A 20,554-nucleotide genomic window follows, 5' to 3' on the forward strand; every position below is an offset into this window, starting at 1 on the left:
ACAACATTATAGAATAAAAACTAAGTTAAAAATAAGGAAATAAAATAAATTTTTTAAAAAATGAGATTTAGTTCTTAATTTAAATAGAAAGTTGCACATTTTTTATGCTAAAAAGCATGTGCTCAAATATTTTTAAATAAATTACAGTATTTTTTATTTTATTTGATATTGTAGTATTCATTTTAATGTGATGCATTAAAATGCTGCATGCAGTGACTTAAAGATATTTGAAAGTAAATAAGCACAAATATGAAAAACACATTTATTTTCATATTAAAAACAACTGCTAAACATTTTCATTATCAACGGTATAAAGTAAAAACAATGAATTCCACAAATAAAATTTTTTTTTAAATATTTGTTGTAAATGCTAAGTATATTAAATTTGTTCTACTATCGTCAGCTGTTACAAGTGGGAGGGTTAAAATTCCCCAATACATTTCCTTCAAACATTGAAGCTGTGACCAGGAAACAAGCATATATCACAAAAGCTGCTACGCCGTACCGCCAATTCAGTTTCCAATTGCACAATAGAAGCGATAAGTAGAAAAACACAACAACTACTAACATTAAAAGGGATGTATATGTAAGAGCCGAACTATTGATCACCAGGGATTTTGTATCACTATTCATGAGGGTCTTTATGAGCCAGGGTACGCCAAGACAAAACAAGATGTCGAAAATGTTACTTCCTAACAAGTTACATAGAGCCATGTTACCTAGACCTGAAAATAAGTTCAATTTGTTAAAATAGCACTGATTTAAAGTAAGAAAATTAAAGGGGGCTTATTTTTATAAACAAATATAATGTACTGCACTGTGTAAGTTAAGTGAACCAAGTTTTTTCAAACCACAGCATATCTAACAAAGTATTAAAAGTCTTTTGAAATGGAGTTGTATGTTTTAAATAAATATGCATGAAATTTATGACGTTAGGTTATTTTATAAGTGCGTACACTTGATGGAACATTTCAACGTGACTTTGTTCCTTATCAATGAAAAGTGGTCAAAAGATTCATGTATGGAAAATCAAAAGAAAAGTAATATTTTGGAAGTTCTTTAGTTAAGATTGACTGTAGGATAAATAAATAAACGCTTATGTCTTGTTCCTCATGATAATGAATTAAATCAAAAAAAGCATAGTTGTTTGAAGAACATTTTTATTTATTTTTTTCACTTAGTCTCAACTGATAAGCATAATAAAGTATAAGGAAAAAATACCAGTTCGATTTAAGAAATATTACAAATAAAGTGTGTTTATCATTACACATTTTAAGCAAAGTTTTAAGGATTTAAAAAAAAAAAAAAACAGGATTTTTTTTTTTAATTTTTTGCCATTATGAAAGGGTGTTAAGTATTGGATGATTTTTAAAGTTATTTTTTTGCAGTTTCCTTAATATGATTTATACATGTTTAAATTTATGTAAGATTTGTGGCACAAGGAGTAAAAGGAAAACTTCCTCTATCTAACTAAATCAAGTGTTTTATTTAGATTACATAAATTGTACTTGATAAATCTCATTAATATTAGTAATTAAATAATATCAAAAAAAATTACTAAGTTCATAAGCAACTTTATATATTAAATTATTATTGCTACCACACATATCGTCATTTTTGTTTTTGAACAATTGATTTAAAAGAAAATCAAATGATTTTAATATCTATTAATTCAATCAAAATTAATTTAGAACTCCCTATCGTGTCTTAATAGTAGTATTAAATAATTTACATACTGATTTATTGTACGTCTATTAAATAACAAAGTTTCTATATTCTCATAAAAAATCGTTAGAAACTCTAGCTGTAATTAACGATCTTTTATTTTTGTAAATATGTTAATATTTAAAATTTTATTAAAAAAGAACAATTTAAAATAGTTTTTCTCCCGACATATTTTAATTTATTGCACAGTTTCTTTGAAAAGAATTGAAGATAAACTTAATGAAGTTTCAGATTTGAACTGACAAAAAAAAAATTTTTTTTTGACAGAAAACAAGCATTACACAGTTCTAAAAATTTATTCATTTCTGATTGTGCAGTTTTGTTTTAAAAAGTTATTTATTTGCATGTAATTGTATGCCTCTTTTTCCCAAACCATCGTGAATTGTGATTTTGACCTACTAATAAGAATATCTTGAAACGAAAGGTTTGGTTTGAATCAATAATGCAAATATTGAACTTTGCCTTAGAAGTATTCAGAAAAGTGTTCTAAGGCTAATGTGACTTCTTAACTAACAGTCTATATTGATCTTAGGTGTTTACTCTTTAAGTCAAATATATCTCATTGATTTAATATTTCTGTACACTAGAGTCAGAATATATTTTTTCTAGCAAGTATGCAACTGCCACACATTATGTGTTTAATTGTCGAACTTACCATTTCTAACAACAATTACACTGGATACGAGTTCAGGTACACAAGTGCCTGCTGCTAAAATTGTCAGACCAGAAATGGTATCTGGTATGCCCAGAGTGTAACCTAAAAATATAAAACTTAATAAATTAATTGATCACAAAATATTAAGGATACTAAATATCTTATCAAAAAGAATTATGTTTACAAAATCTTACCTATAATAGCTACCATCCAGAAGATCAAGTAGGAGAGGACACCCAACCAAAGAATGGATCCAAGAAATGTCAATGGGAACCATCTTATTCTATCAATTGTACTGCAGTTTGGAATGGTAATGGAAAAAACTAAATTCGGTATCCACATTATGAAGAAGAAGAACTTGCTGAAACATCCGCCTTTTGGCACCTCCATCAAGTTAAATGCCATTGATTCTTCAAAGTCATTATTTACTGCAAAAGGAAGAAATGATAATGTTAAAAAAAATGTAGCAGTAATAATAAGAAATTATATTTTTTGTTTAATATTAGATCAAATTATATTCTAGTTTTAGAATTTTTGTTGAATAATTGCAAGGCTTAAAGTTATATGCATCCCCAGTGGCCGCTTGAAGCCCGTCCAGCTTCAAATCGATGGGTACCTGTTTGTCCAAGAAGTAAATGCAGCTAGTGTGCAGTGCTGACCACATTGCCACAATCATGCCGTTGGTCACGAAATTGTGGTGCCTTAACCTCCATGAGGACCCTGGCCCACAACTGGTAGTTGCGGTAAAGCTTTACCTTATAAATTTGTATGCCGCCGCGTTTTATTTCCTTTTAACACCACTAATAAACATTCACTATTATACCCCTGTAAATTTTAATTGAAAGTACATCGTAAATGATGCACACAAGAAATCAATTGCTCATATTCATGCTGGTTACAATATTTAAGGAAAAAAATGGAGCTATCCTGAAGTCAATAAATGGAAAAACTCGTTTAAAAAACGATTTGATCATGCAATGATACGATTTATTAGTATCCCAAAACGAAATTTAAATAATATTTGAAACCAATTACCTAATAATGTGCAAAAGAAAATTATGAAATATTATTAATAAATACCGTTTCAGTTGTTTTTTTTAATAAATTCTTAACATTTTGAAATTAAAAAATAAACGACTTTAAAACAACTCATAAAATTTCATATTGGTTGCAGTAGGAGTTAATCGCTTAGTTTTAGAAGATCGCTTAAGAAAATATTTATATTGAAAAGTTTTACTTTCAGTTGAAGAAAAAAAAAAAAGAAATATTTTAAAATGGCCTTTTTAGGCTTAGAAGGCAAGGCAAGCAATGAAACAAATTCGTTTTCGTTGAGAATTTTTTTCAAATGTTAAACGCATTACAAAAAAAAAATTTAGTCAGCCTGTATATTCTTGATGGGGGAGGGACTTACAAATTTAGAAGAATAATATTTATATTCTCTTAAAAAAATATTTTTGTGCAGTTTTGTGTCAACTATTCTAAGATTTTTTTTAGAAAATTCTCTTAAAATAAAGTGATTCAAAATTAAAAAAAATATCAAACTTACGTTTCTTCATGGCATCCATGTCATCGTCTTCATCTAAATCTTTTACAATTATATATTTTTCTGTTATTAGTTGTGGTACTAGTATAGGAGCCTTGAACTGTCCACTTTCCTTATCCAGCGTGTTACTTTCACCACTGGTAGTCATTTCGTCTGAGGCCATGAAGGAAGTACTCGTTGTTGAGGATGGACACGCAGAATCGCCACTATGATAGCGATGGGCCAGTCGATTTGCTACCAATAAGGCTGATCTCTCATCAAACAGTGGTAGAGAATCAAGATTCATTCCTTTCTTGGTTAACCACCAATCTTGAACATTCTTTGCCTAAAGAAAATTATAACAAAATTATATTTCTTTACTTACTATAGCATACGCATAAATTGAATCAAAATTTTCAGATTTTTAGGGAAAGAAAATATTTTAGAAACATTTTTCATGCTAGGGCATACTAGGATTGTTGAAGAAATGAACAACGGCCAACTTAAAAAAAGAAAACGATGACAATACGGATGAGGCCAGAATAAAACACGAGGTTTCCATCCAAAGATTGAATGCTTAAAAAAATACGGGTCACTGCATTGAATTTCATAGAAATTAAAAAATACTTCATCTAAAGCAAAGTGATTTTTTGTGTGTGGCCGTGAAATTCTCCGGATCTTTAAATCGCACCGAAAATCTATGTGTATCTGCTTTTGTGCTCTCACAAAAGCAGATTGTAGAATTAAAAATAGGGACATATGTTCATTGATTCTAGTCTGAAATTGGTTATGAAATCGTCGGGAGATCATAACAAAAATTAATAGGACGCAACCTGTATTAACATTCGCAATAAACTATTGTTTTTTAAACCATGCGTTTAATTGAGACTGTATATTAATTGATCAAAATGATTATTTAATGAGTAAGGTACAAGGTACATAAAAATGCGAGAAAAGCTTTTTCAGGGAATCCATTTTATTTGAAATATACAACCTCAAACAATACAGCCTTTATTCCCACAGACATTAGTGACCAAAGACTGATTATAAATTATAAATAAACTTTAAGTTAATATTTCAAGTTTTAATTCATGAATTTAGATAGCAAATAAGCTTACCTTTTTTGTCGTGACATCTTGAACAATGGTATTGAAGTAGAGTAAAATTAGGTAGGTCATGAACATAATTATAAGTATCAATGCTTCAATCCTGAAAATAATATTTCATATAATATTGTTTTTAAAAACAGAAATATTCTAAAAGTTTGCAATGTATAGGATGTTCCGTAATTACCGACCTTTATATACAAGTATCATTTTAGAATTCTTGTCAAAAAATGAAGCCAACAAAGTTACATTGAGAGTCGTAACTTAATATGTCAGCAATGAAAAACGAAAAACCTTGTTAAAATCTGACAAACCACTAATAAAGAAAGTGGTATTAACTACTTCAAAGCCTGTCGTGTTGCTGTAGGAAACTTGAAGACGTTTGTAATCGCTGCCTACAATTTTTTTTTCTTTTGTTTTTTTCGAGCATTTCCTCATTTTTGATTCCTCAAATTTGGATAGCGTTATGTTTTTCATTCTTCGCTTACATATTAGTTTACTACACTTAATGGACATGCAATTTTATTCATTTTTTTATAGGTATTCTAAAATTGTACATTAAGGGAGGCGATTACAGAACACTGGATATTCCTTGTGGACGGATCGGGATAAAGCAAAGTCTGTATATATATATATGGTGCTTTCAATATAAATGTAAACAACAACAATCTCGATCTCTTGACCTGCTCTACGGCTAGAAAGTATACAGCTGCTTATTAGAGCTTTTTCTGCGAGGCGATATTTTCAAACAGATAATTTTGTTTCTAAAAAAAGGAAGTAAATTATGAAATTTCTGAGCTCAAATCTGCTGTATTTCATATGATATTAAGTAATTCTGGTGAGTTTGAAGTGAAAATTTGTTTTAGTTATTTAGAGATGCATTGCTAAAAAAGGCGACATATTTGCTAGATTTAGAAAGAACTTGCATTATGAGCAGTTCTAATTTGGCCCCTTTTTATTTATCTATAACTGTTTCTTCTTGGTGCAAACCGTCGACCGTCATACGTTAATGTTAGAATGTTGTTCGAGAAGCTAGGTTAAGTTCATTTCACAAATTATCATTTAGGTTTAAATTTCTAAGTCGGTATACTGTTAACAAAGTAAGAAGTGCCTTATAACGATTCTTTTTTTCAACTGACAATTCTTACGTCTTGAAATGGCAGGTTTTCAAATGACGATTCTTCTTTTAAACACAAATAATAAATCAGGTAACAAATACGCGTTTGCAAGAAATACTACTCAAGAGAGTGTCAAAACACAACGATCAATTTTGAGCCAAATAGCTTCAAAACACACCAAAAACTCTAACCCGGGAGTATAAGCAGTAAAGAGCTCGTAGCTCTCCCTAGTGCAGATAACACCATCCATATACCATGTACACACTACCTACAATAATGGAAGAGACACTTTCAGTTTTGGACATTTTTTTTTTTTGATGGCTTAGAGGAGTTTAGTTTATGCAATTTTTCATACTTAGCAATAAGATTTAAGGCTTTCAGAGGTTTTGGAGACCTACAATAAATAACAAAAGAAAACAGTATTTTTGATCAAGCTATAAGCTTGTAACTTGCATCAATTACTTAAGCTGTTACTTTTAATAACTGCAGAAACTTTCGTAAACCCAACGTAAAAAAATGTCCAAAACTGAAAGTGACTCTTCCATTATTGTAGGGGAGTGTGTATTAACACAGCAAAAATATACTTGGAATATATTACTTTTAGATGGTAAAAGTTTATGCAGTGAATAATCAGAAGGAGCTTTCTTTACCACAATAGCTGAAGGATGAAAAAGTTGTATGTGGATTGAAAAAAGAGTATAGATTCTAAAATTTAAAAAAATTCTGCCCTTGTTTAAAATATGCAATTGCAAAAAGTTCCACAATTACTACGATTGTTTTTTTCTGCTTCGAAACTTTATTTAATTTCGGTCGAAAACTTTCGTTCTTTAATTGAAATCTTTACATAATGAAAATTATAAGGAACTAAACTTGTACTTCACTTTTCATCAAACTTTATTATTTTAGTATTTAATAACTTGACTATATAATTACTTTAGTGCTTATTATAAAGATTAAGACTTGTAGAGTAAAACGAAGGTAAATGGCAATTGCAAATTTTTTAATTACAGTACCTTGTTAATGCTTAGTAAGAAAAAGTCATATTTTTTAGAAATCTTTTTATTAGCTTCATATGCGCGATTGAAAAATTATTTAAAACGTTTATTTGAAAACTATTAGACATAAATACATTTATTTGAAAATTTTCGAATTAAATTTCCCTTATTTACTGTGTACAACTTTTCCACAATATAGCTTTAGGGCTAAAAATAAGAATTATTTAATCTCCTCTAGTAATCAACATATAACTCACCAAGTAACTAAATTGTCATGAATGATAACTACTAAAGCGCTAATGGTTATTATGTACATGGTTGTATCTCGAGATATGGGGAACCAGTCAAGTTCAACTCCCTACAATAAAAGATTGAGACATATTAGTAAATGATTTAAACAGTACAAATGAAGAGATTTAACTATCCAAATACAGAGTAATATGAAAAACATTTTTGTTATCATTTCGAAATCTAAATAAAAAAGGAATATCTGTACCATTTTATGAACAAACAAACAATAAAATATGGCTTCTTTTTAAAGAGCGACAGCTAACTTAAATTTTAAAGATTTCTAAATTTTAACAACCAGAAGAGACATTTATTTTCAAGAGTTGTGGAAGGTGGAAGCATTAATATGTTTTTCAATTTGAATAATAATAGTACAGAGCTAAAATAGTTGACAAGTTAGGTGCGGATTTACATTAAAATTATGACTTCAAATCTATGACAAAAGAACTTTTTGTATCATTTATTTTATGAGTAAAATAAATAATTACTCACCGTTTTTCCGACTGTGAATGCAGCTGCTCCTGTGACAGCTAAAATGTTGAAAACGGCTGAACCGACTACTGTCCCTACACCAATGTCACCTTCTGTTACGAAGGCTCCTGTCAACAAGAAAATTATATGTATATCTGCTGTATGATAATTTTTTTGTAACCTGTACATATTTATAATAACAGCAAAATTAATGATTTTCACCTTTCAAGTATTATCTAACTTCTGAATGATTTAAAAACAATAAGGCGTTATATTGCTAATAAAATGTTTTCTGAGTCAATTTTAATCAATATGCAATGTTAGTGCTTTTTAAAATATCATAACTAAACTTTTAGAAGAAAAAAAATTCGAACATTTCTAACTACTTCCAACATTTTTTTTATAGTTTATCTTTTAACTGTGTACTGAGTACCACATGGGCGAGTTTCTACAAAATTATTTTCCTTATTCCTCTATTAACTAAAAAAAAAAAAAAACTGAACTCAGTGGCGCGACAGCCCATAGCGGGCCAAGGCTTACTGTGCCCATCTCAGTTTTCTTGACCTTGGACTCTGGAGTGCAGGAGCTGATGTTCTGGTTAGGTGGTCAGCCGAACGCGGAACTCCCAGTGTTTAGTTCCCAAGCACGCTTGGTTCTCATTTATCGACCCACTGAAGGGATGAGAGGCTGAGTCAACCTTTGCCCGGCCCGAGGATCGAACCCAAGACCTATGACAGGGGTGCGCGAAGCACTACCTCTCAGCCACCAGGCGTCTATTCCTCTATTAAATAGGCTGAAATTAATTGCTGGTCAGGCTTTAAAAAAATAGTTTGGTTCCTATTAATAGGCCCGATTTGTGCTGCAAGAAATCACCCATAGAGGTGAAATTTTTTAAAAAGAATAAATATATTAGTTAAACATTGAGAAGGAATTTAATTTATTTGACATTTTAAAATGATAAAAATATATTAGCTAAACTTTGAGATAAGAATTTGATTTATTTGATATTTTAAAATGGCAAAAATTTCTCAATTAAACATTGAAATATTGTTTATTCGACATTTTGAAATGGAAAAAATATCTTAGTTAAACATTGAGAGAGGAATTTAATTTATTTGACATTTAAAAATGACATATATCTTGATTAAACATTGAAATAGGAACTTAATTTTTTTGACATTTAAAAATTACAGAAATGCCTTGGTTAAACATAGAATGGAAATAGGAATAGATAGGAATTTAAATCCTTGATTTCTTTTTTTATCTTTTTTTTTTTTACTCATTTCACAATTTAATATAACTGTTATAATTTATGCTCGTTTCTAACTACTTATCTGAATGATTTGAACAAAAAAATAACAAAAAGCAATAAACGTGATTTAGCGAATGAACGTGATTTAATTATAAAAACAAGATTTAATTATATGTTCATTTTTAATGAGAAAAAAAATGGCAACGAAATGTCTAAATATGTCAGCATTTTGAAATACCAAAAATATTTTCAGAGTCAGTAGTTCACAAATTTTGTCTCAGCAAATAACAATATTTGAGTAACATAAATGTTTATTGATAAAATACGAATAAAACAACACTGTTATCAATTTTTTCTCATTTTTTTAATCATTATTTCTTGATAAGATTTTACTTTCTTTGAGAGAAAGAAAAAATATACCAGTTATGTCTAGTAAAGGACTGTTATTTTCAGATTTATCTCACACATTAAGTTCACGTGAAGTAATATTGTCACCTGTATTTTCAGATAGATACATCTTCGTGATAGTGGAAATGCAGAAAAAAAAATACTATTTTATCACAATTTATAAACAAATCTTTTGTGTTTTAACTGAAATAGGAAGCTGATAATATTACTTATGAAAATGATAACGTTGCATAAATGATAACATTTTAACTAGATTAAGCTCGATAATACTAGTTATTACTATAACTCCGTTTTATGAAATTAACAAAAATTTAAACTTTTACTGTTACTTTAGAACTGTTAAATCTGTGTTAAAAATAATAATAATTATTTGGTTTTGATACTGTGTATTTGTGTTTAGATAAAATGAAGAACACCCCAAGTAGCACGATTCACAAAAACGACATCGTAAAAACTTAGCTTTGAACATTGTACAATATCGTAGCGAAGCATTGTACTATATAAAAATAGACCCCTTTTATAACGTATATTCAATATCACGAAACAATATTGTTCGATATTGTAAAAGCGTTGGGGAACGTCGATCGATATCTCTCAGCATTTACAAATACTGCTAAATTTATATTTTAAATTTATTTTTTGGAATTATAACAATTTGACGTCATTTTTTGTCTATTAAATGATTAATTTTAATTTAAGAACACAATAAAGTTAAAAATGAAAAGTTTCACAAACAGACTTTTAATGTGAAATCGACAGGAATCGTACAATATCGTACACACAATGTCGATTTTGGCCAATATTGACAATGTTGGTCGATGTAGACTAAAGCTGTTACAATATCCCTGTGCTACTTGGGAATAGCAATTAATATTTATCTTCTAAATTTTGTTACAATACATCTTATATAGTTATCCAAAACATGATGATGTCGCTAACTGTAGTGACATTTATTAAAATCCGGCATACAATTCTGCATACCTAAATAATTTAATTTTGTCCTCCAAAAAATAACTCTTACCTATGACTGATGAGAAAAGTTCTGGAGAGGATGCACCCACAGCCATGAATGTGGCACCGGCAATGTCCGAAGGGACTTTGAAATCTGAAGAAGAAAATTAAATAAGGCTATTATGCACAAAAAACATCCTCTCTCAACGCGTAACTTCTAGCAAAAACTAATTTAACGATTATCAATAGCTTACTTTAACTAATAAAATTTATTTCGTTAAAGAAACTAATATTGTTCAGTTATAATTTTAGAGCTTTCTGAATACACAAATTAAAATAATTTTACTTTTAGTTATTTAACTTGATAAATCATTCGATGTGTACAGTAAACTTGGTAAGTGTTTCTTACATATTATTTATTTCGAAATCCGACAATTTTGTTTAACTATAATTTTGAGCCTCTGAAAAAGATAGCTTCTCAAACTAACACTGTACAAATTTGTAAAATATCATGTGAAAAGTTATTTTAGTAACATATCAATTTGGGGAAATGCAATCTTTAGTAATGGATTCTAATTGATAAATAAGGTAACATTCTGTGATTTAATGCTGCAGTTTAACACTTTCACTTGCGCGAGTCTGAAACTTAATTGCTTTATGTTTCTCATAGAAAATAAATGAAGATCAAGGACGAAGGACGGTTTATGTCCATTTTTCACAAAAAAAAAAAAAAAAAAAAAAAAAAAAAAAAAAAAAAAAAAAAAAAAGACACTTGGATCATTATCTGTTGCATTTTGAGGATTACTGAGTTTTTTTCAAGTAACGTCAGACCAGATCAATAACGTTCTCGCCGAGAGTTATTTGCAAAACTAAACAGAACCGTCTTGCATGAACGGTTCTGGTTGGTTGGTTCTAATGCCACTTGCAAGCCTGCTTGGTGAAACCGAGCATATTTAAGGCAGAGTGTGCGATTCTTGTTTTTTCAGTGGCGCCATCTATGGCCAAGAATTCGACTTTTGCCACACCATACGTCGCACCCGTTTAAAGNATGTTAACGATTTAAATATATTTTTGTTACTTACCCCTTGGTAATTATTGAGTAGTTTTCCTGTGCCATCAAGAAAACGAGAAAAAGGTTATATTCACTAATAATAGTAATAAATCTTCGGTGTATTTACCCTATTAGAATTGCTTTAAGTTGAAAAGCGAAAAATGCCACTTGCAAGCCTGCTTGGTGAAAGCGAGCATATTTAAGGCAGAGTGTGCGATTCTTGTTTTTCAGTGGCGCCATCTATGACCAAGAATTCGACTTCTGCCACATCATACGTCACACCTGTTTACAAGGCGGACCCATTCATACATTCATCGACAGATCGTAATTTTGACCTGAATCAAAGAACGATCGATCTCCAATCCAGTACCCCCAGAGGTATTGATTTGTTATGGGAACATGGAGGAGTTTGAAACTCGACAGAATTTTAACGTGCATCAGTCACACGGGGACAACTACACGGGGAGTCTTCGGCCGGCTGGGTTCGAACCCACGAACTCTCGGACATGGGCCCAACGCACTACCAACCAGGCTATCCCGGCCTGGGAACGGTTCTTGTTCGAGCGTATACAAGAAGAGCAAAGAAAAATATAATAAAGAAGACGACGGGAATATTAGTGAGAAAGTATTGCATGGCGATCAATTTAAAGGGGGGAAAACGGTCAACTCAATTTTCAAATTTTATATTTTTTTCATCATCAAAAATTTTAAATTTTGTTCTGAAATTTTAGGGATGTAAATAAATTCTTGTGACATTTTTGTATTATACATTTTTATTTTGACGATTTCAATCGAATGCTTCAATCGAATTATCAAACATTGAAATTCGTTTTTCTCAGAATCAACTTTTATGGACATAAACCCTTTCATCTTCATTTCCTATAGAAATGGGCAGATTAATGTTCTTGTGTATTATGGCAGATGAAATTCTTATACTACTTTCAGTAGAGGAATGTGGTGAAATGATGAAATTCACAAAAATTTTAGATCAATTTTTACACAATTTTTCATATAGTGATGCTAAATTATTTACATAAAAAACTTTTTGAAAACTTTTAAAATTAATTTGAAGAAAAAATTTTTTTAAGCAAATGAATTTCAGAATGCAGTTAACAATTTTAAGGAGGCATTAATGTTTTCAGCAAATGAGAGACTACCTCTTACAATTTAAATCCGTTTCTCATTCGAGTATTCATAAAACCTCTCAGTTGATCGTAACCCAATTAACTCAAAATTATAATAGAAATATACAATAATTTATAATCACACTAAAATATGAAAGTTAACTTTCATTATTTTTTATACATAATTTTTAATGAAGCTTGTCAATTTAAAATATCATTTGGGAGCATCTTTTTATCTTAACTCCGCGATTCTTAAAAGGCATATCTTTACACCGAGTTGTTTAAAAATTTTATTTGCCTAAACTTAAAAAAAAAATAATAAAAAAAACATTTTTTTGCTAAGCCATTTTCTTTTTTCTTTTTAATCATTAAAAAAATTATGCAAGAAGCATTGATAAATTCATGCACTGAAAAAAAAAATAGAATACTTACAAGAAGAAATTACGTTGAGACATGGTACAAAGTATTTGTCGCAAACAATTGCTAGCATAGCACATATGTAAGCGACTATGATTAAGTGAACTATGAGTCCACCCTTTGCTCTCTGTTCCTGAGTGAAGAAATCGTCTGGAAATTCATCCACTGATGGAGGGATGCAATCTGGAACGACCCCCACGCCGCCATTCTCCAGCGGCGTGGAATTATTGATGCTTAGAATGTGACGACCTACAAACAATCACAATAATTTTTGATGCAAAATGTAACCAAGTACCATAGTGCAATTTCATCATTTACGAGCGTAACATTTGCAGACTTATGAAATAATTTACATTTTAGTCAAATTAATTTAACAGGGGGACTGAATGTAAAGAATAGTGCAATAAAAATTGTTCTGTCGATTTCCGATCATGACTCTTTTTTTGTCGAGAATGCTCCTCTTATGCATTTTTTTTCAATAAATATAAAATTATTATTAATATTTTATGAAGAATATTTTCTTAATTTCAAGCTTATTTCTTAAAATGTTTCTTCAGATCAGAAATTAACCGTGTAATGTTTACCATATTTTGAGAACGGATTCAAAAGAGATGCGTAAATTATTAATATTAACAGTTTCTACGCCTTCAAAATTTTAAATTTTTGAAAAATTTGGTCACTGTTAAATTACACTACCACTGGCTATTGGCCAGTTGCAAAGTTACTGAATTTTGCCCTAAATATATATAACTTAGTTTAAATTTAAAGAAGAAAAAAAACAGTCAAGCTGTTTTGACAATTTTTATAAAAATAACTCTGGGTGCCTTTTACAATTTTTTATTCATTTCCATAAGTTCTGAAAAAAAGTTAAACATCAAAAACTGGATATTATGGACGCAATACAATGTGTTACATCCGTGACATCCGATTTTTATTTTTTTAATAAATTTTTTTTAATTTCAAAAAGTCAATAAAAATTTTAATAATTGTAAAATAACAAAAGTTGTTTTAAAATGAAATATTTAAACAGCTTGACTATTTTAACGGAGTAATTTCAAAGTCTGCAAATATTACATTCTTGATAATGGAATCGCCCTTTTTCTAAATATTTTTAAAAAATATTACTAAACATAAAATGTAGACATGACTTTAACAAACAAATTAAAGATAAATAATTGGGGAAAGATCATAACAAATAATTAATACTGAATTTACCTTTTAGAAGAAGCAATATCAGATCTGTGATATTTTTACCACCAAAGAATATCAAAGAATCAAACATTTAAAACTAATTCTGTTGAAATTCTTCGAAATGAAACTTCATCTTTAGAACAAAAAGGTATTTTTTCTCAAACGCATCATCTATCATTTTACTTAAGCAAGAGATGTCTGTTTTTTCTAAAAGGTCTGAAAATTCTGTACTGAATGTTCTCGATTTTGGCTTCTTTAAAACTACAGCGACACTTGTTACCGTTTAGGTTTCTGCTTTCAAATTCAAGCAACTGCTTCAACTCAAATATATGGTTACAAGTAAAAGTCTATCGTATTTAAACAATAGAAATTAAGGTTGTAACTTTATAGTTCTTCATTCAAATTTGCTTCACTGAATCTTCGTCTGATTAAACACCGTAGTCGTGTGATTAAAAAACACACGTACACTTTATTTTTTATTTTTAATCAGTCATATAATTTTCTTTGATTTAAATATTTATAATCGAATAGCCCTCATAAAATGTTTATAATAAAACAGAATATTAATATGCGGAAAATTTTGTTAAAATATTTATCACCTGGAAAAAATATTTGTTAAAATCGTCTGAGAATCGTTTATATTATTATTAAAATCGTTTGAAGTTTAGAATACAATTTATTTTCAACTTCAAATTAAAAGAATTATACATAGAAATATTGATTAAATTTTTATCACGTTTCGAGCTTTAAAATAATTTTCAATTAACTTACTATAAGTTTTCAATTAAAATTTGTTTTTACCGATCCCTAAATGTAATTTTATTTTTGCGGCTTTTACACAATAAAAATATCAAAATTAAAAAAAATGGTTTTAAAGGGAAGTTAATAAACTGTATACAATATTCTTTTCTTTTTATATTATTGGGATTACATTTTTTTCAGATAATTAGTAATATCAGTAAAGGAAATTAAACAAAATGATCAAATATTTTTTATCGAAAAAGCTCAACATACAAAGATAAAATTTAAAGATAACTTGCATTGTATTGTTTTATACACATATAAAGTCTAAACATAGTTGTGCGTTTATTGAATTATGTATTTATATATACATTTTTAACGTTTTAAAAATATGTTTAATACCCGTGTTACTAGACGATATTTTAAGTATAATTATGAGATTTCATTATATTTGAATATTTTTGTTTTTATTTCCGTATGATGTTATAACACAACTAAAATGTGACTAATCATCGAAATGTTTAATGAGGAAATGATAATTTTTCATAATTGGATACTTGCAAGTGACGTCATCATAAGTAAATCGTGGCATTTGTCTATTTCTAACCCAATCATGCTGGACACACGCGCATGACGTCGCTTTCAGGTATTCAATTAAATGGGATTTAAATCACATGATTAGGCATAATCACTTCAGTTCATCTCGAGCTGCAAGTACTCTATTATTGAATGTGAAGTCATGAAACACTTGCATACGCATAATTTTTTTGATAAGAAAAATCTTCCCGTTCGTTATTTTTTTTTCTTCAAACAAATGGATTAACTAATATTTTTAACTTAGAAATGAATAAAAAATGCACACTCTGCACCGAAATTACATAATAAGTTGATGGAATGCATTATTGCGGTTATGAATAGCTTTTAGTAACTGTACTTAAATTTATCTCAATCAGATAAAACCTAATGAAAACAAACTTATCTAACTATATTTTTATTTAATCTGGCAAAAAAGATTAATCATCATGACCAGCGATATTTCAGTACACCCTGAAATGTTTGTTCTAAATCTCAAATAAAAAGTTAAAGGATGCGACTCGATAATATATCAAATATTCAATCAAATTATTTATCAATGGTCTTTCATTTGATTTCAAATGTAAAACCATTGTTTGCTACAGCAAATTTTTCTGTATGCAGTAAGATAGCAAGGTCTTAAGTCCTCTGAATAATAATATTAATAATAGCATATTACTTATACAAATATTTTTTTTTAAACTTTGAATATTTAGAAATTTATTCTATGACAGTACGAAGTGCATTTTGAATTTACAGTTGACGATTATTCTTTCATAGCTAATTAACAAAATTAAGATATATTACTTCAAAATTAAGCAGTTTTTTAGATGAGTATTCTTAAATTAAATAACCAGGGAAAGGATGGAAAGTAAGTGACGCTTTGCGCTGAGAAAAAAAGTATGGTCAAAGCTACCAGAATATGGTAAAATTTATTGTTGGTCTGGCTCTATGGGAACACCAAAATGGGCAGTAATTTTTACCGGAACGCTTTTATAATGATTTTCTTAAATTAACAATAAAATGTAATTTAAAATATTTGACAAAATTTGGTAAATGTTGTAAAATTTAGTAATTTTATAATAATACTTCCCATGACGTAAAAACCATTTAGTCAGTTAAATTTTTCTTTTCACTTTGGTATTTTTTACTAAATATGTTGTAATAAGAAGTATAATTTTGAAAATCAAAAACCGTAACCATATGAACAGAAAAATCATTAATCACAGTTTTGGTTTTTATTACCAGAATTATGATATTTTTATCAGAAATGACATAATCATACAGTACGGTAATTTTACTAGAATTTTTTTCTCAGTGTGGTGTGTCACTTGATTATTTCCAATGCATTTCAGTCAGTTCAGTCAACCAGATAATTTTCAATGCATGAGATTCTTATGCATTATATGGTTAGCTACATTTTTTGCCACAGTCTGTTCTTGTTTTTCTTAATAATTACCTTTTTATGTATGTTTAACGAGGTAAGTTTTATAAAATCATTGTAATTCTATTCAGTGTATTATTATTATGATTATTATTATTATTATTATTTTTAATCTAAAGACTTATACATTCACGATGATAATAGAAAAAATTTGATGTTTATATTTTCATTCCGAATTATCTTTTCAAAATATTTAAAAAATAACATCATAGTACATTATTTAAATGATTTATCAAAGATAACTTTAAGATTTAAAATAAAATCATGAATGCATACAAATATTTTACACGATTGAAAAAGATCAAAATTGGAAGCAAAAAAAATTATCGTGTTTTAAATTTTTTTTTTACATAAATTATCCTTTAATATCTAAAATTTTTTATCACAATGAATTTCAAAAGAGAAGAACTACTAACATTAGATTTGTTAGTTTATAAATTGTTTGGATAATTTTCTCTCTCCACAGAATGATTTCTTATTAGCAAAATAATTTCGCATCATTATATTATTTTAATACAATTAAAGTTCTCAGCAAGTTATACAAAAACCGCTTTTAATTACATAAAATACCATCACAATTAATGCAATAAGATATTTCTCTGCTCTCTAAAAATGATTACCCATAGGGTGTTCGTAAGAAAGCTTTTCCTTCATACAGCTTATCTTGATTCTTCTGCGGGAAGAAATTTTGATTGGGTATTGCGGGAAAGCAAATAGGATAAGAGACAAATATTTCGTATAGCTGGCAAATTGTTTCCATGAACGGTTAAGAACAAACATTTCTTTATAATAAAGCAATGTGTTAGTTTTACTGATAGATAATAAAATTAAATTATCTCTTCGGTTTCAATAAATTTTGATGACTATTCCTGAAGACTTATTAAAAAAATATCCATCCATGTATTCAGATAAATCTTGTACTAGTGGGGAAATCGTTTCTCTACAAACTTAATAAAACTGATAAACCAAATTAAAAAGTGTGCGGACAGTGGTTATGTTTTTATAAAAATCAAAATAATGTTCGATTTTATATGTTTATACTACATGTTATTTCCTTTTTATGTAAATTATTTACGAAAAATTTCAACTGTGTTACAAAAAATATTAATATTTATCGTTTTAATAACTTATCGTTATGAAATACAGCATGAAATATCTTCCAAACACGGCTCACTTACAGACGATAAGCTTTCAAATTTGTACTTATTTGAAGTTATTTAGACCAAAGAGAAAAGGTCATTCATCATTGAAATCTCTTTAATTTACAAAATCAGTTATTGATAAATTTTTGAATACGAATAAATAAATAAAAAATTTAAAACTACTTTTTTTTTTGGATTTTATATTTTAGTACTCACAATCTAACAGATTTTTTGTAACTATTAAAATGTTTTTATAATTAAAAAATACCAAAATTTCATCGAAATCATATCATGAAAAAATGGAACATTGATGTCCCATCTGAGTTAAGTGGTTCCCAAAAAGCGTTCCACGGAACACTAGGATTACGTGGAATTGTCACAGGGGTTCCATGAGTTATGAACTTTCTCTTTTTTAAACCAGTAATTATTTTTAAAACCTGCTACAGGTTTAAATTCAACCGATAATCCATTATTTATTTAATAATTAGGTTATAATTATGAAATTAAAGTAAAATGCCAATAAAAAAGAAATCTCAAATTTTTAAAAAACATGCAATTTTTTCCAATAACATTATTTTGAATGAATTATGAAAAGGATATGCATTTACAAATAATTATATCAGCATTTCTCTACAGAAAAAACATCAACTAAAACCACTTTCCTGTACTAGTGAGGCTACTGTGCAACTCACGTGACAGACAAAATAAATGAAATAGAAGGTATTTACCATTCGGTGAGGTGTGTTGTGCAGCAGTAATTGGAGTGTTGTCCCCTTTGAAGCTACCATATAGTGCTGAAAAGAGGTGGAACACTTGAAAGAGCCACAAATGGCGACGACGATAGAGTTTCCACATACGTGTGAGGACCTTTTGTTTATAAAAAAAGTGGGCAAAAGGTGCGAATACACCTTGTGAAGAGGTTTGCAGGTGAGAAAGGAAGGATCGAAATCCAGCGTAAACTTTTTTAGAGCGCTCTCCTATCTTATAAAGGATCCCGACCGACACCTCTTATCTTCAAGAGCCAATCGCTCTCTCATTCTGATAGACACCAGCCTCCACCAAACATTCGAAAGGTGCCACAATCGCGCAGGAAAGGCTGACCATGGATTGCGAAAAACCGATAATAATGAGTTAATACATTTTTAGAAACGCCTATAGTACTTTGAGTTTTATGATAATAGATGTAAACAAAGAATAACCCTAAAATGTGATTTTTTTGGGGGTAGGAAAACGAGGAACTTCTAAAATTTTAGTTATCTTTTCATTATATAATGTTGTTTTTTTTAGCTTAATATAATCTGTGGCTATTGTTTTATTCGTAGGATGTAAATTTTATTTTAATAAAAGCAAATGTATGTAAGTAGATGGGTTAAAAAAAGTTTAATTAAGTTGATTAATAAAACTTCGATTTTCATAAAAATTAAAATTAATTAATATTCAAAAATTCATTCTAAGGATAGAAATGTGAATTACAATAAATGAAGAAACACAGAAAAATGAAGAACCTTAAAGAGACAGTAAAAATTATTTAAAAAAAAGAGAGAAATACACAAAATGAGCATAAAACAAAAAAATGAAGGGAAAAATAAGAATATCTATATATTTTTTTAAGATTGCTATTTCTTGAAAGCTATTAGACCGATTTTTTGCTAGTTTACAGAATATTGAAATTAAAATTATGCTTTTCAAAAGTTGAAAATTATGTACCTCACAAATTTTCGATAATCACTAATTAAAAATTTAACAAATAATAATTAAAAAATTATTTCTATTACAGAAAACACTTTTTGAGTACACGAGTTTCGTAAAAGGAAGCAAGAACATTTTTGATCAGCTCTGAGGATGTAATAAAACATACAAAGAAAAGAAAATAACATTCAGAGGACTTGACTTTTGTCCGTTCTCCATACTAAATCATGGAGTAAATTATTGGAACCAACCGTATTTTTATTATTCGACAACCCAGGCCTCTATTTTAAGGATTGAAATTCTGAATATTTTATTTTATTTTACAACCGTCGTTAAACAGCTGACCCAATTTTAATTTTCATCCACTTGGATCTTTGCTTGAAATTTAAAAAGTAATATTTCCTTATCATAAATGGCATACGTACACTAGTTCATTAGGATCTTTTCCCTATCATTGTGTGATTATGTTCCTTCGTCAGAAATATTTCACATCTATGTAGCTTTAATTGAAGACCATTGGTTAATAAAATGAAACTAACTATATTAAAAAAAAAAAGGTTAAGTCAACTTGATCCGGTCTTCTTATTTCCTCATGAACTTTATTATTAAAATTGTGTGAAATTATTTTATAGATTATCGTTGACCAAGTTAACCATAGTTAAGAGTTTAAATGGATGTGCATACTTCATAT

The 20,554-nt window shown here is 28.8% G+C and overlaps 1 protein-coding gene across 1 annotated transcript; it reads right to left on the minus strand.

Moving 5' to 3' along the window:
* Window positions 1-248: 248 nt before the first annotated feature.
* On the minus strand, window positions 249-19,307 carry LOC107446091 (sodium/potassium/calcium exchanger 5). Its single transcript, XM_016060640.3, has 10 exons — window positions 18,903-19,307; window positions 13,099-13,332; window positions 10,562-10,645; window positions 7,902-8,008; window positions 7,379-7,479; window positions 5,021-5,111; window positions 3,927-4,248; window positions 2,575-2,808; window positions 2,381-2,482; window positions 249-725 (listed from the first exon to the last, which is right to left on the minus strand). The coding sequence occupies exons 1-10, from the start codon at window positions 19,027-19,029 to the stop codon at window positions 400-402; spliced, it is 1,728 nt and encodes a 575-aa protein (XP_015916126.2). The 5' UTR covers window positions 19,030-19,307; the 3' UTR covers window positions 249-399.
* Between the last annotated feature and the right edge of the window lie 1,247 nt (window positions 19,308-20,554).

This window comes from Parasteatoda tepidariorum, chromosome 1 (genome assembly GCF_043381705.1).
Source record: "Parasteatoda tepidariorum isolate YZ-2023 chromosome 1, CAS_Ptep_4.0, whole genome shotgun sequence".
NCBI lineage: Eukaryota > Metazoa > Arthropoda > Arachnida > Araneae > Theridiidae > Parasteatoda > Parasteatoda tepidariorum.

Bases quoted from the DNA above. Each gene is read 5' to 3' on its own strand.
- LOC107446091 (XM_016060640.3), bottom strand. From the start codon at position 19,029: ATGTGGAAACTCTATCGTCGTCGCCATTTGTGGCTCTTTCAAGTGTTC. The intron at 8,009-10,561 runs GTAAGAGTTATT...TCTTGTTGACAG, and splicing joins ACTTTTCTCATCAGTCATAG to GAGCCTTCGTAACAGAAGGT. The intron at 726-2,380 runs GTAAGTTCGACA...ACTTATTTTCAG, and splicing joins TGTAATTGTTGTTAGAAATG to GTCTAGGTAACATGGCTCTA.